The following is a 22,060-nucleotide window of genomic DNA, read 5'->3' on the forward strand; positions in this document are numbered from 1 at the left end:
TAAATTACCTAGAAATATAAATCATTTTGAAGTGGAATATTAATTCTTGAAATTCTGACTTTAAAATGAATTTTTATTTATTTTGGGGTAAAGGGCAGTCTGTAATTTCGTTAGTGCAAAGAAATATCAGGGAGAAATTTTCCTTTATTATTACTGAATAGTATTTATTCTGCAACTGTCTTTGAGCCTTTTCTAGAGGAATTAGAGACAGTTGCATGGTCGATATTAGTCAAGAGATGACATTTAAAACCAAGTTTTCCTGATTCCAATGCTGGGGTTCTCTCTCTCTACTATGACATGCTACCTCTCATTTTAGAGTCATTCTATATGTAATAAAATCAGCAATGATGATAACAAAATAGTAATTTTAAAAGTTCTTTTTCAAGTGGTCCATAAAACCTCTCAGCAGCTGGAAAATAGCTAAAGAGTTTGAGAAGGGAAGTGAGTCAGTGGCATAGTCAGGATAAAGATTCTGGGCCATTGACTCCATTTTGTCCTCAACTCTTACCCCCAAGAAAGCAGACTCTCCTTCCCAAAACCATCATTTATAGAACTTGATCTATCTTCAATATCCTTCACACTAGCAGAATAGACCTGCTTACAGTTATTCCAAGGAAAGACCTTATTTGTCATCCTACCCTCTGAATCCTTTCTCCCTCCTGGCAAGTAGAGAAGTCCTAGCTGAGGGGAAAAAAATTTAAATTAAGTGCTCACGCAAGTTTGTTCCCTTTAGTCTCTTCCTGTGTATACTTCATAGGTGTCAGTGGCATAATCCTTATGACCTTTGAAGCCCATAGAAAAAGGAAAGCCTGAGTGTCTCTGAGGATACAGCTCATGAAAATTTTCCCTCATCACTTTCCTCAACTAAGCATTTTGAGCAAACTCTGCTTTCAACCTTTTTGACTGTAAAGAAAGAAGACCTGAGCCTTAACTGATGTAGAGGTGAAACAGGAGGAAGGAGAGGGGAAAAAAACTGAATGAAAAGGTTGTAGCATAAAAATCCTTCCTTATGGCCCAGCTTCAGGATTATTTTTCCTGGTTGTCAGAGGCTCAGTGGGTACAAAGAAGAAACACCTCTGATGTTTGCCCTTAATTATATTGCCATGTGGAGATGAATTGTTTTTTTCCTTTGATATGTGAACACCCACTTCTGAGACCAAAAGCTCACTTAGCCAGAGAGTTTAGAATTTCCCTCAGGTAACAAATACTTTGGAAAGTTCATTTTGTTTAAACTTGAGACTTTTTTGAAAGAGTAATTCCACAGGATATTTTTTAGGCTTAATAATGAGCCAAATTGATTTGCCTGAACAATGAGCTTTAAGGAATCCTCCATATCTTCTATCGTACTGAGTCTGCAAAATGAAAAACATCACTTTGCCTATATTTAGAATCTCTTTAGGCACATTGCTAGCATTCTTACTGATAGCTATGGCTTTCCTGATCCAGGCTGGGATTAATTTGAACACACGCTAGTTTGGAATTTGTTATGGCCTTCCATCCCCAGGAAAGTACAAACAGCAGTGGATTCATCTGTGATACTACAAGTTCACAAGATGTACTCCAATTTTAATTGCCAAACCCTAATAGTCCAACTATGCCTGTGGGTGGTAATTCAGGGTAAGGTCAATGGTGGCAAGAGAATGAGAAAACTTTTTGAAAAATTATTATAGCTATAGTATTATTTTGTGGGCTCCAAAATGTTCTGTGAGTGGAGGGTTATTCTGTATGTTAAAGTCAAGAAACATAGGCAGTTTGATTAGGCACTGAGATGGGAAGACCTCAGTTTGAATCTCACCTTAGAGGATTATAGCAGTGACCCTGAAACTTTCTTAGCCTCAGTTTTCTTGATTGTAAATTGGGATAATTATTCCTATTCCTTCTGTTGTTGGGAGGATTAAATAACATCCTGTATATATAGCATTTGTAAATCCTTTTAAAAAATTTTTTAAAATTTGAATTTGAATACTCCCCCCCCCAATTACAGATAGAAAAAAATTTTAGCCTTTTGAGTTCCAAGTTCTCTCCCACCCTTTTATTCTTCCTCCATCATTGAGAAGGCAAGCAATTTGATATAGATTATGCAAGGGCAATGATACAAAATATATTTCTAAATATATTTCGTCACGTGAACAAAAACATGTACCCAAAAATCAAGAAAAATAAAATAAAGCAACAGCATTCTTTGTTCTGCATTCAGATTACATGAATTCTGGGGGGATAAATAGCATTTTTCATCATACGTATTTCAGATTTGTCTCAGATATTTGTATTGCTGGGAATAGCTAAGTCCTTTGTAGTTGATTATTGTGCTATATTGCTGTTACTGTGTATGGTGTTCCTCTGGTTCTGAAGCTTAATTCACTCTACATCAGTTCATATAAATCTTTCCAGATTTTTCTGAAAGCATCCTATTCTCCCAATCACATACCACAACTTGTCCATAATGAACATCACCTTAATTGCTAATTCTTTGCCACTACAAAAAAAGATTTTATAAATCTTAAAGTCATTGTCTTATAATAATAGTTGACATTTGTAAGTTTATAAAATGTTTTAATCTCATTTAAGCTTTACAACAACCCAGCAAAGTAAATATTTCAGGGGTTATTACATCCATTTTCTAAATCAAAATCCTAGAGGCTCAAAGAAGATAGATTAAATTCCCAAATTCCCAAAATTACTAAGTATCTGAGACAGGATTAGAACTCTCAATTCCTAGTCTAGCCCTCTTTGGATTATGTCACTGTTGTTTCTAACCTTCAGCTAATATTATGCAAAAAGAAGAGACTTTAAGTTGGCTTACTCTCAAAAACCTTTCATATCAGCCAATCCTGGTTAGTGTTCAAAAAAGGGAATCTGTTCTTACCCTTTCCAAGATATCTTCTGTCTCTAGCTGGTTACAGTTTGAAGCTTAGACCTAATCACCCTAACCATTGTTCTTTTCAATCATTTGAAAAGGAGGTAGGTTGGATGACTTCTAAGATTCTCTATAATTCTAACTATTGGGATCTGTTTCTTTTGTTAAATCCAAATTTCCCCATTCTTACAACAGTTGTGGAGTCCAGAAGCCATCTGTTTTCCCCTAATAGTCCTTTGGATCCAAACAAAATGTCCTAAAGAGAGAACAAGACTATTTCACAACCAGCATTTCATGAATCTATGATTCTGAGCAAAGAAGATCCACCATATTTCTTTGTGGTCTGGAAGACCTAGATTTCAGTCATGTCTTTGACATACACACTAGTTCTGTGACCATGAGTAAGTCATTTAACTTCTCAGTGCCTTGGACAACTTCCAGAGACTTTGTTATAAACTGATTGCCCATCTGCATTGGGAAGGGTGTATCCACAAAGTGGTTACCTACATTGATGAAATCCCCCATCCAGACTCCATCATCCACTTCTCCCCCCTCCAAAAAAGTCCACTGAATATTCAAAAGAGTCATTTTCCAACAACATACACTGATATCCTAAGATTTCTAGACTTTTGTTATTGACAATCATGAGTCTAGTAATATTTTTGCCTGGGTCAGCAATAAACTCACTATGCAGATACAATGTTTACTCAGTAACTGTAATCTGTTTTTTAACTGTAATAATGTGGTCTGTATAACTGACTCTACTCATCTCATAGGATAGCAAATCATGGAGGAAATACTGTAGGTATCTGATAGATATAGTAGAAAAAAACATGAGCTTGGATCCAAGAGGCTTAGGTCTAATCCTGGCTCTCTCACTCACCGAGTATGTTTTTGGGAGAAGTCAATTAACCCTCTAGCAGAGTCTCAGTATTCAGAACCATGAAGGAGGGAGTTTGGTTCTTATGATTCTCAGTGTTCCTTCCAGTTTCATTATTCTGTAATAGTTGAAAGAGATGCATGGGTATGGAAATAAAATTTGGCAACTGATTAGATATGCAATGAGAAAAAGTAAGGAAGCAAGTATAATTTGAAAGTTACAACCAGGGTGTCTGGAAGCAGAGTGGTAACCAGCTCAGAAATAGAAAAAATTGCAAGACAGGTGGGTTCGATGAAAAAAGAGAGCAAGTTTTGTTTGGAATATATTGAATTTAAGATGCTTATGGACCTTCTTTTTGAAATATGAGATAATTGGAAATGAATCACACTTGGAGGAGTAGCCATAGCAATGGCTAGATATAAATTTGGGAGTCATCTTTAGAGAAAAGATGCTTAAGGTATGGGACCCAGTGTGGTCATAAGTGAAAGTGTATTTAGAGAGAATTAACATGGACCTAGGACAGAACCTTGGAGTATACCCACAAGTGGGGGCCATTATATGGATAATGAAGTAAGAAAGAAGAGAGTGCTTAGAAGGAAAGAATGGTCAACATTGTCAGAAGCAAAGCTGCAGGACAGATTGAAAAGGATGAGGACTGAAAAAAGGTCATCAAATTTGGCAATTAAAATATCATCAGTAACTTTAGGGAGAGTAATTTTAATTAAATGATAAGGTCTGGAAATCAGTTTGCCATACAGTAACACCTGCTGCCTTCAAGGTAGAGAATGAAACTGGGTACGGCTATTCTTTCCACAGGAAAACCAATGTATCTCCATATTGGAGAAGAAATAGATGGTGTGGACATGAGAGCAGAGGTGGGACTCCTGAGCCGAAACATTCTGATCATGGGAGAGACAGAGAGAACATGCTATCCCTATAAAAACAAGATCTGCAGCTTCTTTGATTTTGATACTTTTGGTGGGCATATCAAGGTATGTGTATACCAATCATGAATGGCTTAGCTATGGAATGTTAGGGTGCACCAAAGTTTCACAATGGTCTTTATGCACTATTCCCTTGCCCGTGTGCTATTCTTTAGTCAAATTGGATTGCTTTCTTTTTCTTGTGCATAATTTTTCATCTCTCACCTCTATGCCTTTGAGTAGGCTGATTCTCAGGCTCGTGATGTTTTTTCTTACCTTTCTCCTCTTGGAATCCCTGATTATCTCCAGCGCCTTTCCTCATCCCCTTATTGTCCCTTCTTCTTCCATACTGCTTTGTATTTACATACTGCTTTGTAATAACTTCAAATGTCACTCAGATTTTTTGCAATGACTTGTGTAATTAGGAGTGGTATTGTGGTATCATGAATAGAGAGCCAAATTGGGAGTCAGGGAGACCTGAGTCCTTGTCTAGTTTCTTATATTATTGACTATGGGACCTTTAAATCCTTTAATCTCTCAATGTACTAGGCAACTCTGAAAGAATATACATTTTTAATATATTGATAATGACTAGAAGAAGTTTCTTCACAGACAACTGCCTTCACCAATGAAATTAGAGGTCTGGTTTTTTAAAAAAATAATAATACAATAACATTTACTATATACTAGGCACTGTGTTAAGTGCTTTATGATTATTATCTTATTTAATTTTCACAAGGACCCTGAAAGATAGGTGCTATTATTATTCCCAGTTTACAAATGAGAAAACTGAAACAGAAAGAGGTTGAGTTGTCCAGGATGTTAATATCTGAGACAGGTCTTCCTGACTTCAGAAATAGTACCCTATCCTCTGCCACCTAGCTGCCTTTAGTACAGTTCACTATCCTAGGCAGACACTGGCAGAGATTCAAAGGTAAATAAGATACTTTTGCCCTCCAGGAATTTTTTGTCCAATAGAGGAAATAAGATGCATTAACAACATTGCTACAAAAGAGAATGATATATAGTCAATCTAAATTATAATAGTCATCATTTCCTTACCAAATGCCACTGATTACTGGGGCAAGGTAAAGGAGCCTATGTTCCTTGTGCATTTATGATCTCTAGATTAAAAAGCAAAGGGAAAAATGTATCAAGTTCCAAGTTAAATCCAGTTAATATGCATTTGTTGAGCACCTACTACGTACCAGGTACTGTGCTAAGTATCCAGGAAATAGAGAAAGCAGAAGTTAGTCCTTCTATTGGATTTAATGGAGGAATTGATGGAGAACTTTAGGCAGGCAAAAGGTATTATTCAAAATAGTGGACATCAACTAAAATTTCATCCACTGCCAGTTTTTTTTCCTTTTGTTGGATATTTTACTAGATCACTTTTGTCAGCATTTCAGGAATATTTTCTGACTTCTGTTTTTTTTTTTTTTTTCCTGCTTCCAGTTTGGGCCTGGATTTAAGGCAGTTCATCTTGAAGGTATTGAGCTAAAACATATGGGTCAGCAGATCATGGGACAGTATCCAATCCACTTCCATCTGGCTGGTGATGTCGATGAAAAGGGAGGCTATGACCCACCAACTTATGTGAAAGACCTTTCCATCCACCATACATTCTCCCGCTGTGTCACAGTCCATGGCTCTAATGGATTATTGGTAAGAAATGATAGCTGAAGAATTTACTCACCAAAGGGTTTTAGATCACTGCTGTCCCATCCTACCCCCTTGGAGACAGAGTGGATTCTTGCTGGTGATCAGGAGCAATGTGCAGAACATATGAGATCAACCTTCTCAGGACAGAGGTCCAAGTCATGATCTGTTTTTTTGTTTGTTTGTTTGTTTACTAAGGCAATTGGGATTAAGTGACTTGTCCAGGGTCACACAGGTAGGAAGTATTAAGTGTCTGAGGCCAGATTTGAACTCAGGTCCTCCTGACTTGGTGCTCTGTCCACTGCACCACCTAGCTGCCCCCCAAGTCATTATCTGAAAGGGTAAATGGAACGTCCTGCTGGGCCAAGCCAGACTTTAAAACCAAAAGGTCTTCATGAAACATGAAAGAACTCAGAGCAATGTTTCAAAACAGGAGGTGAGGGACAAATTTTTCAGCACAGAATAAGTCAGGCTAGCATTATGAAGAAAACACTGGGCACCCAAGTTTTTGTTTGTCCTATACAACTTTTTCCACCAAGACAATGATCTTTTAGGCCTCCAGCTCTACCCCACCCTCACACCATTACTTGCTCTCCTTTGCTGACATCACTATAGACTCAAGCAGTCCTATCTTTCTGAGATCCCTTGCAATTCTAAAATTCTGTGATTCAGAGATTCTATGAGCCATCTGTACTATAACAATTAAGCTACTGGATCCAAAGGAGAGACCTAGCTCATAATCAAAGGGAACTTAATCTGATTTAAATCTCTTGATATGAAGACAAAGAATACAGTGAAGACTCCTGCCAAACTGAAACATAGCTACGCTGGGTCATTTTTGTCCCAATTCTAGGACGTCTCATACAAAGCCCAACCAGGAACTGGACAGCTCTGCCAGGACTGCAGACTAATTGATGGAGTGACTCACTGCCGTCCCCCACAGGAGTCCATTCTTTTATACTCCCAGAGTAAATAAACTATTCAGATACATTTTACAAATGCACCAATCCATAGCAAGAAAACATCAAGCGCTCAGGTATATACCAATCAGAAGTAAGCAAGATTAGAAAGTCTTCCTGGGTTGGTATTATTTCTTGGCTGCTCAGTGCTTACAGATATTAGCCACTCTGATGGTTTAGGTCAGCATAGCTCTCTTTCTCAGAGAGAGTTCAGGGAAAGGAGCCCAGACTGAAACAATTTCCTTGTCCCTTCTCTATTACATTTGATCCCCAACCAATTAAAAGTTAAGCACTGAGAATGAATTATAAAATGAGGAAAACGCTTGGAACAGTGGGAAAAGTAGGATCAAAGGAACTAAGATCAAGTTTCTTACTCTTCCAAATGACTCAGCAAAATCACTAAAATTCTCTTGGTCTCAGTTTCCTCATTTGTAAAATGAGGGTTGGATCTGAATAGATGGCCTTATAATATTACTGCAGAATCAAAATCTATGTTCCTAAATTAAATGTACAAACATGCAATATTTGCAAACCTCAAAGCACTATGTAAAAGTCAACTGTTTTTTAAAAAATCTTCATCATGGGTGTGACATTAATTATCTTCCAGGCACTTACGTAATTTTCACAGTCTTAGGAGAGGTGGGGGGGGGGGGGAAGTAGCTGAACCTACCCGTAGTTCAGAGAATGGAAATTTAGACCCCTAGAGAAGTGATGATTAATTACAGACTTGAGGGAGGAAAAAATCATTGGCCAAACTGGAAGTTGAAATCTGGGATTGCTGATTGCCATCTTATACCAAAGACCATTCAACCACTTAAATTGGTAAGTGCTGACATGTCTCTGGTGTCCCTCAGTATCTAATTTACTATTGTCTGGATAGTCTGTTTCCCAGCATAAGCTGGAGTCTTGTTTGAGCTGAGTGCTGTGAAATGCCATTTTTCCCTTGCTGGAATCACTCAGGGAGTGCTAGAGTGGCAGAACTAACTGCTGGTCACATTGCAAAGGAAATCATGCAGAACTCCTATGCATTAGCATCTGCTTGTCTGATAAGGAACTGAGAGATAACAATACCAACTGCAATAGACTTTTGGCTTACTATGAGAGCAAGTTTTCCTTTGGAGAAGTATCACAATTCACTTCTCAGCAATAATGAGTGCCTACTAAATGTAGGATTCTGTACTAGATGCTAATGCTTGCAAGATGAAATATAGTATCTGCCCTTAAAGGGCATACATTATAGTAGAACTGAACAATAAATAGAATTCATATTAGAATGCCCAAAGTGAATAAGATGTAGATTTAAGACCACTCATAAAAGTATGTTGAAAATGTCAAACTTTCTTCTTGATCTTATTGTTGAGTGTGAAATCATAATCCATTGCTTAAAAAAATAGTATAAGAGAAATATGAGTTGAGTACTTAAAGAAGTTAGAAAAGGAAGAGAGAGTTTTCTGTTGGGGAGTACTGGCATGAGTCACAAAAGTTTGCAAGGTGGCATTTAAGCTGGGCTTTTTTAAAATTTTATTTTTTATTGAAGTTTTTGATTTTCAAAACACATGCAAAGATAATTTTTCAACACTGACCTTGCAAAACCTTGTACTCCAATTTCCCTTCTTTTCCTCACCCCCTCCCCTAGATGGCAAGTAGTCCAATATATATTAAACATGGTAAAAATATATGTTAAGTCCAATATAGGCATACATATTTATACAATTATCTTGCTGCACAAGAAAAAATCAGATCAAAAAGAAAAAATGAGAAAAAAAACAAAATTCAATTAAACCATAACAAAAAGAGTGAAAATTAAGCTAGGCTTTAAAGAAAAGGATGGATTTCAACAAATAGAAATAGGAAGACAGTTAAGAGTCTTAAGACATCCAACAGACAGAGTGATCAATGGTATCAAATGCTGCAATGAAGTCAAGAAAAATCCACTGGATTTAACAGTAGCATGTAATTGGTGGGTAGCCTTCCAGTTTCAATAAGTTGTAAGGGCAGAAATCAAATTGCAAAGAATGGAGAGCTGAGTGAGCTATGAGGAACAGAGCCATGAACTTTAAAAGTTCATTACTTTTCACTGTGTTTAACAGTGAGTGCCACCATGCCAGTCTTCTTGATTCTTGAAGGCAGGTACTAAGTGATCCAGTACAGAAAAAATTAAACTTAATAGTTTAACTTAATTTAAACTAAATAGCTTAGGAGAAAGAGAAGAAAATTCAGACATTATTAGCAAATCAGATGCTCAAGGATGAACCAAGCAGTTGAGAGACCTTATGAGAATTGTTTTGAGAGAAAGGGTTATTACCAAACTACAGATTTGATTATGTTAATCCATTTTCATGCTTTTTGGTAGCATGGATTGTTCACATAGATAAAGAGGTAGAAAGAGCTACAGACTTGGAATCAGGAAAACCTGAGTTAAAATTCTCGCTTAAAACCTTACCTTTGTAACCCAGAACACTTAACCATCACAGAAAGTTCAAAAATGAACTTAGCACTTAGCAAAAATAAAGTTGTTAAGAAACTATTAGTTTTAATTAAACTGTTAGTTCCCAATGGCTCTATCCCAAATGAACTTCTCCTTATCCTGCCCCTACCTTCTCCTTTTTCCATTACTTCATCAGAAACAATTTCATGTTCTGGGTGCCTACCATTGTCTCTTTGAGGTTTTCTATTCCTTAACAACATGAGAGCATCTTTACCCCTTAGATGATTGTCTTTAAAAGTTGATTTGAGACCATACTTCATACTGTTTTCCACTGTACCAAAACTGATTGTCTTAGTCCCAGAGCAGCATTTCAGTAAAGGCATTAGTGAGAAAGATTTTCACAGTCAGCTTTGCCTGCATTTCTGATATGGTATTTTTTCTGGCATTACTCTAAAGGTGTGTTGTTAAACTTTAAGATGTAACAATGGGAGGAAATTTTGTTTTTTAAATAAAAAATAGGCAGGAGAAGGAGCATTGGAGATATGGGGATTGAAGTTACAAGAAAGAAAAAGTATGATTGATATAAAATATTGAAAAGAATGATATCAATGCAGGTTAGCCTGAAAGTAAGAGAAATACTTACGTATCCAAAGTAGAAGAGAGGAGAGATGATATGAATGGAAAAAAAAAGTTTTAAGTGGCAAAGTTAATGGAGCTTGTGTGGAATGACCTTGATATCTTCAATAAAGGATTATGCAAGGACGTCTCCTGGGAGTAAATAAAGCTTGAAATATTTAGGATAGTTGGAAAGATTTGTTTGGGGACATGGGGAATGCTATGGGGAATGGAAAAGAGATTAATAAAAAGAATTGCTAAGAAGCAGTAAAAGTCTAATCAAAAATTACATTTTAGGTAATTTTGTAAATGGTCTTTATCAGTAGGATTTTGTGGATTATTTTTGTTTTATTTTGTTTTTTGTAAACTCTCAGAGAACCAAAACTGGAGCAGAAAAGGATAGTAAAAATTTCTTAGAGTTGTAAACTGACAACTTTGACAAAGTTAAAGGGTAAACATTCCTAGGTTACTAGTGAGAGCATTTTTTAAAATGATAATAATAATCTATCATTGGATTCATACTAACTAAAGAGTCAAGTAAAGTCAGAAAGGATGTTCGGCTAGAAAAAGACTCAGGGATGATTTAGGCCTTCAAGTATACTAACAACAAATTATTTTATGTTTTACTTAATTTTCTTTCTAATTTACTGCTGTTTTCAAAGTGAAATGATTGTACTTATATTTAAAAATTCTTTTCTATTACTTTAAAATTTGTTTTAAATGATTAATGTTTTTCTTTAAAATAGAGAGGCATCATGGGGATAGAAAGTTGGTATATGAGACAGAAACACCCCGAATAATAGGATGGCATCTCTCATTGTCATTGTGGGATAGTACAAGCTCAGGTTCGTTTATGTGTGAGTGTAGTTCAGAAGAAATGCTGATTTTAGCCTATCTTCAGGAAATCTTCTTGATTTCCACACAGGATTCATGCCAATTCAAATACTCAGCTTTTGGCATTTTCTGAGCACCAAAAATGATGGGCTTATATTTTGAAACTGGAGACCCTTATGGTGCTTCCTAGTGAAACCCAACTTACTGTGCCATAACTTTGAAATGTCATAAGAAACCAGTTCCCTCAGCCAAAACAGCAGCAATGAAAAGCAGACAGAATGATGGGGCTGATGAAAAGAGAATGCTTTTTTGCTGTTGTAACCCAATAGCAAATACCCAGCAACCACACCCTGCAAAGAGTTCTTAAGTTTCCTGTCTGGCATCTTATCCTTTGGGATGAGTGAGGGCTCCATTACGAGCAGAGAGTTCTAAATTTTGGAAAGATGCCTTAGGCATTGGAATCCATCTGCCCCATTTTGCATCTAGTACTTTTCCTTTGGGTTTATACTTCTTATAAAAGGGCCTCACCATTTTGAAAACTCCATTCTTTGTTGACAGCAGTCAAGAAATCAATTCAGGTCTTCTGTATAATATACTTTACTCTGATATTAAAGTATATAGAACATTCCACCAGGCTTGTGTAAGCTTTTTTTCCTACCTCTATGCCAGGAGTTGGAATTGAGGCAATTCTCAAATGGACAATAGCATACTAATAAGAAACAGTGTTGTCCTCCTCAACTTTCTCTACAACCAAGCTCATGAGCACAAATGTTGGGAAAAGCTAGCTTTCCCAAACAACTTTCTTCATTTGAATTAGAAATTTGTTTCCAAATGTATTTACTCTTCTAATTATTCTTTAAGGTATTGCTCATATCCCTTTCAATGGGGAAACATTAGTAAATTCATGAATCATAATTTTGTTTATCCTTCCCATTGAAAAGTAAATGTTTATTAGTTTAAAAGTTTATGATCTAAATAAAGGGATTAACTCCTGGCTGTTGTCTTTCTAAAATAAAATACAAGAGATTCATATTCATAAATCTAGAACTGAAGGAAACCATAGAGTTAAATTAGTTCAATTCCCTCATTTTATAAATTGTACTATCCCAGAGAAATTATGTGCCTTGTCCAAGATCACATATTATGTAAAACACCCAAAATTTGAACTCAAGTCCTTTGACTTCAAATCTAGGACTCTTTCCATTATGCCCTACTGTTTCCTCCGAGAATTAGATTATATTTTCATTTCCTCTTGGTTATTGATGAAAATAATCAAGAGAATGCATATTAAACAAATGATTATGCCTTGTAATAGAAATATAATTAGGATCAGGTGTTAGAAATGATGTTTGGATCATAGAAGAAGTAATCTTAGGGATAAGAGAGAAGAAAGAACTCAGATTTGGGCAAAGACAATGAATGACGTCTCTCTAGGGGGATGTCAAGGCAGAAATTGGAACTTCTATCTGTGGATTTCTAGGTCACAGTTCTTTCTGAGGCAGAATTATAGATTTGAGTGTAAGAAGAAATCTTCAAAGCAGTGTGGAAAGTACTAGTTTGGAGGAGTCAGTGGACCTGGGTTCAAATGTTGGTTCTTTTAGTCATTACCTGTTTGATTTTTGGCAAATCAGCTCCCTCTGAGCCTTGTTTTCTTCATTTGTATAATAAAGAGGTTAGAATGAATGACCACTGAGATCTGGTTAAGCTCTAAATCTCTGCTTTGACTTCTATGAGCAAGAATAAGTCAACTAGTACTTTGTAAGCATCCATGTGGCAGGCAGTGAGTAAAAACCTGGATCCAGAACTGAAGATTTGTTCTGATCACAAATCCTGATGTCTTTCCTAGCTTTCCTCCGGAGCCTATACACATTTTCTCTGAATTACAATCAAGAATTCTTGATATCTCAAATAAAGACTATTACTATGAAAACAAAATTCTGACTATTAGGCTTCTTATCTCTCCAGCCCTACTGGATACATATGACTTTTCTATTAACAATGTCTCTTCGTTTAACTTTATTATGCATATCTGTCTGCTAGACAGACTAGGAAGCTCTGGATATTAAACCATAGAATCTTCTTTGTGAATTCCCATAACCATATGAGTCTAGAAACAGAGATATCTTTTGAAAAATGGTTCATTTAATCTACAAAGATTTTCACTGTTCTTTACCTTTGCATATTATTCTAGTCATTATATAAACTGCTTCAGTATTTTTCTCCAACCTTTCTGTTTCCTGACTTCCTCTCTGTATCATTTATAGTAATTTCTTAATCATTCTAATAACTATCTTTGTAATGATGGGAAAAATTTCTTTCCTTTCTGGGAAAATTGAAGGAGTTGAACCATCCTTCCTGTTGCATATTAACTTAGAAAACCACAAATTAACATGATCTATATTGTATTGTATTTTTATTTTGTTAAATAATTTTAATTACTTGTAATTTTGGAAAATCAAAGCAAGAAAGCCAATTGTTAAATTTTCAGTATGAGCATTTAGATCATCAATACAAATTGGGACTTGATTTATTGATTTGTTGATTGCTTAGAATTAAGAACATATTAATAATGTAGGTTAAATTTTAAAATGAAACCAGCTATGCTTCTGCATATGAACATATCTACTTTTGAAGTTTTAAGCTAAGAAAAAGATGGAAAAGTTTACTTCTCTGTCCTTTCCCTTAGCTGCTACAAAAGGGATGTAGAGGGGAAAAATGACTTCCTTCAATGACTTTCATCAGTTCTAAAATAGAATTAAATTTAAAGCTCCTAGATATGAGAAGTAATGAGTGGAAAAGCATTTATTGTTTACTGTGTGTCATCCTCTTTATCATCTACCTTTGTTTTATTCTCATAAATCCTATGCCCTACGAAGGATATAAAGGTAGAAAAGACACCTTCCCCTTCTTCTCATTGAGTTAATAGGGTCCCTGGGAAAGTAAGAGACATAAGAAAAATCATGCCATAAAGAATGGGTAAAGAGCTTTAAAAGAGTTCAAAATCTGATGAGTTTATAAAAAAGTAAAAGTTACTTCTGACTAGGGAAGTCAACACAGGCTTCATAAAGAAGAGATAAGCATTCATACAGTGGGTACCAGGCACTGTGCTAAATCCTTTACAAATATTATCTCATTTTAACTTGGGAGCTTGAGCTTGAAGAATGGGTAGGATTTTGAAAGGGAAGAGAATTCCAGAAAGAAGTAACATCATGAGACAAAGCATACTTGGTGAGCGTAAGCTTTTACTCCACCTAAACCACAGCTGAGAAACCACATGCCTAGAATCTTTCCCTTAAAGACAGCAACTAGGCAACATTTTTTAGGTTTCTTTGATTAGCTTGTTTTGAATCTTTTGACTTTTAGTCAAGTAGTGTGAAATCCAATCAAGAGCATGAGCAGCAGAACTCCAATGGGAACAGGGGTTGGGGAGGGGGAATAGATGGAAGAACATCTGCCAGGTGCCATCTTCACAGACTGTGATATGCAATTCATTTGACATGACAGATCACCAATGGATTACTTGTAGGCTTTTGGTTATAAGGGGCAACAAACATGTTTACCATTGGAACTATTTTAGCTTTGTGGTAATGTAAATGTGTTGATTAGTATAAATATATCAATGAGATTTAGATGACTTGGAAAGGACCTCAGCAGACACCTATTCCCACTCATATCTGCAGAAAAGTTCCCATTGTAGCACCATAACCTTAGTACTCATCCAATCTCTATTTAAAGATTTTCCTAGAGTGATCCTCCATGCCTTCTGAACAAGATCCTTATTCTTTTCACTATAATTATTATGAAATCTAAATTTACTTCTTTATAACTTCTCCAGATTCTACACTCTGGGACCAAAGTGAAAAAGTATTTTTTTCCATAGCATATGACAGCCATTTAAATATTTGACAGTGATCATATTTCCCTCTATCTCTCAACTCTTCTGCAGGCCAAAAAATTCCCAGTACTATTAGCTAATCCCAATATATCATGGATTAAAGTCTATCATCCTGTTTGCCTTCCTTTGGACACTTTCCAGCCTCCTAAAACTATGGTATCCAGAACAAAATATCACACTCTAGATGTAATCTTTCCAGAGTAGAATACAATGGTAATATCATCTTCTAATTCTTGAAGGCTATAGCTCTCTTGTTGCAGCCAGATCATTTTTTTTGGCTGCCATATCACACTGTTGGCTCAAACTGAGCTTACAATCCAGTAACACTTTTTTTTCCAGTCAAATTATTGTCTAGCCCTGCATTCTTCACTTGTACTTGTGAAACTAATTTTTTAATCCAAGTATAAGATTCTACTTTGTCTCTAGTGAATTGTATTAGTCAATGATTGTATTACATTCAATTCAATAATATTTAATGTATTATATTTATTATATTTAATGCTCTCTGAAAAGTATATTAGAAATGAGGTTTTCTTCACAGAGATTGAAATTCCAATTTGAATAGGTCCTTGTAGTAGGACTTTCTGTAAGGCAATGAAAGTTCATTAGAATTAAATAGGATGATAGTTTAATATTAATATTGGGCAAAAGAATACTAACGAAGAAAGTGTTTAGATTAAGAGTGAAGAGACTGAAAAAGTGATTTAAGGAGCAGGTTTATACAAATCAAAGCACACAATGGAGATTGAAATGGAACCACGAGATTAGGAGGCAAGACTAATCAATGGAAATTCAAAATTAATGAATAGAATCTCCAGGGACCGTTGCTACCAAATGCAGACACCAACTGGTCATTCTTCCAATCAAATTGGAGTACAAGCAGAATAACTTAGCAGCACTGAGTTCTGAATATATTACCATCTCTGACTTGATGGCAGTTGATACCTTGCGTTCACATTTATCAACATCCAAGAAAGGACTAGGAGGCTGAACAAAAAGAATAATTATGGAAGCACAATTTTCCCTGTATTCCATGTTATTTCTAGCTCTTCATTCATTCTCATATAAGATCTAAATCCCTTTTTTGGCTTCATTGCACTCATCTCATCATACATCCCTCATTCTAAATGGGAAAAAAGTAAAGCAACAGGAAAAAACTGCACTTGCTTTAAGAAAGAATAACCAAAATCAACAAACTAATGGATATCTAACATTTCACGTGTCTTAAGGGGTTAATGGGAAGATTAGTCAGAAACTAGCAAATGAAAATAGGATTTGTATAAAAGATATCTTTTGTTTTTCTACATAGCTTTCAAAGCATTCATAGCTCTTTGAATTATTCACAAAAAGTAGCATACTCTATTGGTTTGGTATTAGTTGAAAGGGTTAGGTTTTATTGAAATATTTATGGATTTATGGGTGGTAAATCTTGATTTAAGGCAATGCCTGTTGACAAAGGGAAAGTAATATAGAACTGTATTGTGATTCTGCAACTTGACAATTTTGGTATAGAATCCTAGATTAAAGGACTTAAGGTCAATTTTATTCCTTCTTGGTTCCTCAGTTCCTTCCTCCACAAAATGAAAACAATAAGTTAAAAAATCTCAAGACTCTAAGACATCTGACCAAATGTATGCAAATGTATGCTGATCTTACCCACTTTAGGTTGTGTTAACCCTTGGGGAGGAGGAAAGGATGGAATAGAAACATATAGCACAATAAATATCAAAGTAAAACTTCTCTAGTCCAGAAGAAGTTTCAGAACCCAAGAGTTCTAGTCTTCTTCAGAGAGTCAAAGGGATTTTTCATATCAATGATTTATATTTATTCTATGACATCACTGAACCATTTTGTTTCCTTTTTGCAGATAGATACTTTGCCTTTATTGATGCCAAAGTTGTCTTTTTCATGATTTAATGACATTATTAAAATCTTAAAGAATAGATGACTAGACGAAATGTTATTGATTTCTAAATGTTTTCTAAATCATTTTAAAAATGATTTCTAAAGGTTAAGGATGTTGTGGGATATGACTCCCTGGGCCACTGCTTCTTTACTGAAGATGGACCTGAGGAACGGAACACCTTCGATCACTGCCTTGGACTTCTGGTCAAGGCTGGAACCCTCCTTCCCTCCGATAGGGACAGCAGAATGTGCAGGATGATTACAGAGGATTCCTATCCAGGATACATCCCCAAACCCAGGCAGGATTGCAAGTAAGAGCCTAATTTTCAAAGCTTTTGGTATCTATCATGTTGTCTTAAAAGTCAGAGTTGAAACAATCTAAGTTACATGGCTTCTGGGAAGTCACACTGGGCACCATGATTGTCCTTTTAAGAGGTATAAGCAAATCTGCCTGATTTAAAGTAAATATTTACAGATATAGTGCCTAAATTAATTCAGGCTCCTAAATGCATGTTTAGCCAAAATAACAATACAGTTTAGGTCTAATTTTACTTTTTACTTTATATATAATCTTTAGAAAGGTAACAGAACTTGAAATATTAGGGCTCTACATGGGAAAAATAAGTTTCTGACTTATTATGTAGCAAAGAACCTGTGTTTATTTTATATGGTTCTTCCAACATATCCAACACAATACAACTTTAACATTTAATGACATGAAATCAGAGTCTCTGCTTTGCCATTGCACCCTAAGGACCGCAGAGCTTTTCTATCTGACCTGTAGCGTTTCCACATGTGTTTTCTCCCCAGTGAGAAAGAATGTGAGGACCTTGAAAACATGAGCCATCTTCCTTTTCTATTGTATCCCCACAACTTAGCACAGTTCTTTGTGTACAAGTGCTTAATAAATGTTTCACTTATTCTTTTATTCATTCATGTCATGTTAGACAATATGTAATTTCAAGTTTACATAATTAGATGTTATAAGTTGACATTAAAATTTGGGGTTTTGTTTGCTTTTCTATGCTGCTTGTCCAACGTACATTAAATAGCACACTTACACACTGAAGCCAAAAATCATATATAGGAAGCTGGTGGCAAAAATGGAAATAGAACAGAGAGTTTCTACTCTGTGATTTAATTCTAAACCACTGAACAATGTCACTTCTTTTCAGAACAATGGTACAGCATATCAGAATTAATGGTGGAATGGAAAGCATGGTGACTTTTAAGTAAGAAAAACTAGGTTCAAATCCTCATTCAATCAGTCAACCTACAAATGTTTATTAAACGTCATCTAGCTGTGTGACCTAATTGCTCATCCCTCAATTTCCTTATCTTTGCAATGAGGGGCATGAACTAAAATAATCTTAAAGATGCCTACCAGTTCCAAAGGTTCTGACTCAATCAATCTGTCATGTGTTTAGTTTAATATCAGATTCAACCAGTTCAGCTTAAACCAAAAAGTTGTAACTTTAAGTATTTCAGCATTGCAGATCACAAATTTTATAAATCAATTCAATTATAAGACAATCCCAGCTTTGACATCATCTGATTTGCCTTGGGATAGCTAGAGAGAAAAAGCAATAAAAAGATAAAAGATAAACCATTAAAATAAGGATTTTATCAAATGCTTCTTTTGTGATTAACATTTTGTTCTAAATTAAATGACTTCCCAGGAAAGAAATGGCTTTCCTGGATTCCATAATATACCAAGGCTTTCTCTCCGTATTCAATTTTTTTTTTGCTTTTTATGGTTGTAATTACAAATATTGAGGATCCATAGGATTCTTTGTGCCAGTATTAACTTTTGCAAAATGAGCAGCAAGATTGAACATGAAACTTCTTTTCATGACTGTATTTAATTTGTTTATGGCCTAAACCTTAGTGTGACTTTCCAAATAAAAGTAAATTGCAATGGCTTTCTATTAAGGCCCCTACTAGCATGGAAGAGTTGTGCAGTTTCTCAACCACTCTTAACTTCCTTTCATAGAAAAACTTATATCCTAGGAGAATCAGACTTATTATTTCTCTAATTCAAAGACTAATAACACATAAGTCATAAGGACCGATAGTGGGTGTATGGTATATTAAGGTTAGGGTTACCTTATAACAACTAAGCATCAAACAGTGACATCAAGAAATTATTGGCTGTCGTGAGTTTAGTGGATTACTAAGATGGTGAGTGATTTGGACACATTTTGAGAAATTTCTGTCAAAGATTTTGTAGTGTCACCTCCTGCCATCTGTCAGTGAAGTTCAAAAGCAAAGCAATGATTCTAGCTGAAAATGCTCCTCACCATTAACATGCAAAGACCAGTGACAGATGGATGCTTACAGATTGTATCCAAATCTGTCCATATGTCTCATTGGTCATTTTGGAAGGAAGTAAGTTACATGAGTTCTTTTGACACAATTGTAGAGGCAGTTGCAAGGGCTAGACACTCTCCCTAGAGAAAGCCAAAAATAAATGCTCAAGACATATCCAGATTACTAGGTAAAATTTAAAGAAAAGGAAGATCATTTCTGTTCTAACTATCATTAAAAAAAAGTACAGAAAGAATGGGATAATGCTAAAATTTATCCTGGGTTTCTTCAGGAAAATATGAAATCACCTTTTTAAATACCCTTGCTTCTCAATTAGGTACTTCCTACACAGAATTTTCTGATAAGAAAATTAAAAAAAATTTTAATTGCTTCTCAATGAAATGATAGATCATAGTATTTAGTGGCAGAAGACACCTTATAGATATTGTAGTCCAAAACTCTCTTATTAGATAAGATAAGATAGTCACTAAGCTTGAGAAAAGTAAAGCAGTTTACTCTGGCTCATAAAGGAAACAAAAATTTAAATCTTTGTCTTTTTCTGACTCTTTCCATGATTTTATTTTTCACTTGAAATATTTCTTTATTAGGGGAATAGGTGTTGTAAAGCCAGTCTGTATAAGTACGGCATAAGTAATGCCCTCCAATTAAGAGTGAAGCACTTTATCAATGATGAGATGTCAATTATTGAATAAATTTGGGAAATGGGTTTATTCCATCCTTGACAGCTCTTGACTTAGACCCTTGTCCCGGGTCATTAGCCCCGAGGCCTTCTTTTCTTAAGAAGATAGGGGGGAAAGACAACCTAAAAAGAAGATAAGAAGATTTAGTAGATAGTAGTGGATTCTATACTGAGAGCTATGAGGATTCATTTAGTTCTTCTTCCAGTTTTTAATGTGGGACTTATGTTATGGCTTCAGCTATATATGTAACTCATCTGTTCCACCTATATATAAAGAAATAATTTTCAAGAGATTCTGTGAAAATTAATGAGTGTTTTGGGATCCAGTCCTTTGAGTTCTTCCATAAAGGTAATTATGTGTGAAAATGCTGACAAATGCAAATTAGCAATTCATGTGTAATTTGTATCCTTAGAGAACTGTGTAGGACTTGGAGAGGGTTAGGGACTTAATCTTCATCATGCAAGTAGTAATATATCAAGGAAGCAGGACTCAAGTCTCCTTAAATCTGACACTAATCATCTGCCTACTATGCAACACTGCTTTTACTGATATTCTTTAAAACACAACTTTAGGGAAAACTAGAGCAATGCTGAATGATATTGATATTTCAGAAGATCTAGGCTTTTGTCAGTGGTAGACAATCCCCTTTACTGACAAAGATCATGAACCTTTGATGCCTTAGTGCATTGTTTCATGTGCAGCTAACCATTTCTCCCCTACCCAAGTTCATTACCAAGTGACTAGGTTCTGGTAATGAATGTTTCAATATTTTTGGATGAATTTGGTGACAGATACCTTTTTTTATAAATCCTCTGACAAAAGCTTTCAGAACCTAGAATTATCTTCCCCCCATGATGAAGCAATGCAGGTGGGGGGAGAAAGGAGGAAAGTGAGAAAAAGTATGACATTGTCATTTACACTGCAATATAGACCCAAACGAAGAAATCAATGTGTAACAAACTCCATCTTGCTTGTCTTTAGGGAATTAATGATCACATTAATTGTGTCTTTTTGTTTTTCTTGAGTACAAAATTTATCATCTCTGAGCCTCAACTGTAAGGTAAAGAGGATTAGAATAAGATAAGCTTAAAGGTTACTTTTCACTTTAAATTCTGCTCTCAATAAAAAGAAAATAGGACTGGCTTCCATCCAATGTTATTCCTCCTACTCCCCCCACTTGCTTTTCAGCAATAAAAATAAAGCTTACTTGTGTTTCCATAGCAATCATAGCTTATTCTAGAGCCCTCCCTCTCTAAAGCTCCTTGCTAGTGTAAAAAATTATTTGGATTTAATTGCTTTAATTATCTATTTGGCCTATTACTTAAGCCAAAACAATTCAGCTCTCTCTTGCTTTTTATTCCCTTAAAATATTTAAGTGGATTTTTTTAAACCAAGGAAACACTAAAATTGTTAATACTGTGGCATAATAATATTTCTCATACAAGACTAAATATAAAAGTTATTTTATTTTATTTGCATCATAAACCTTCCAAAGTTTATGCTACACTCTCATTCTCTGCTTTCAGACCTTTAGGGCTTCATAGCCTCTAAGGGTATAATATATCCCATACTACTTGCTTCTGACTTTTCACAGAGAAAGTATTAATTTGCCCCATCAAACCTACTCATTCTGTCTAATCATGCATCTTCTCTGCCCAAGAAGAAATATTTTTCTCTTTTATTACCATTTTTCCTTATTTCATATAGTTTTCTTGTAGTGGGGAACAAAGCATCACCTCCCACACATTCACAAGTTGGACTAGACAGAATGCCACTTGATATCCCAAGATTTATAGAAAATCCCTTGATTGTTTCTTTGCAATCAGAAAAGATTCCTTAGCTTCCTAAGAGCTAACACTTTCCTCTCTTTCCACAGATGCCTATTATTCAACAGAATTATTTCATTTCATTTTGTTTTATAGATTTTCTGGTCTTCAGCTGCCTAAATATTCAAGGATATCTGTCAAAAATGGTTTCATTCTTCAAAAGTTTAAGTCCTTTTTCCTTCTAAATATTTTAAATGAAAATGCCTCTGAATGAAAATAAACAGTTTTCAAACAGAAATGTGATGCTTTTTCACATTTTTATTTCTGTAAG

At 35.3% G+C, this 22,060-nt stretch overlaps 1 protein-coding gene across 1 annotated transcript in view; it reads left to right on the top strand.

The window, feature by feature from the left end:
• Positions 1 to 22,060, top strand: part of CEMIP (cell migration inducing hyaluronidase 1) — a 112,257-nt gene that overhangs the window by 46,121 nt on the left and 44,076 nt on the right. The window contains exons 11-13 of the mRNA XM_012542064.2: positions 4,554 to 4,729; positions 6,116 to 6,325; positions 17,061 to 17,266. Of these exons, the coding sequence (XP_012397518.1) occupies positions 4,554 to 4,729; positions 6,116 to 6,325; positions 17,061 to 17,266 (592 nt within the window). The remainder of the gene's footprint in view (positions 1 to 4,553; positions 4,730 to 6,115; positions 6,326 to 17,060; positions 17,267 to 22,060) is intronic.

The sequence above is a fragment of the Sarcophilus harrisii genome, chromosome 2, assembly GCF_902635505.1.
Source record: "Sarcophilus harrisii chromosome 2, mSarHar1.11, whole genome shotgun sequence".
NCBI lineage: Eukaryota > Metazoa > Chordata > Mammalia > Dasyuromorphia > Dasyuridae > Sarcophilus > Sarcophilus harrisii.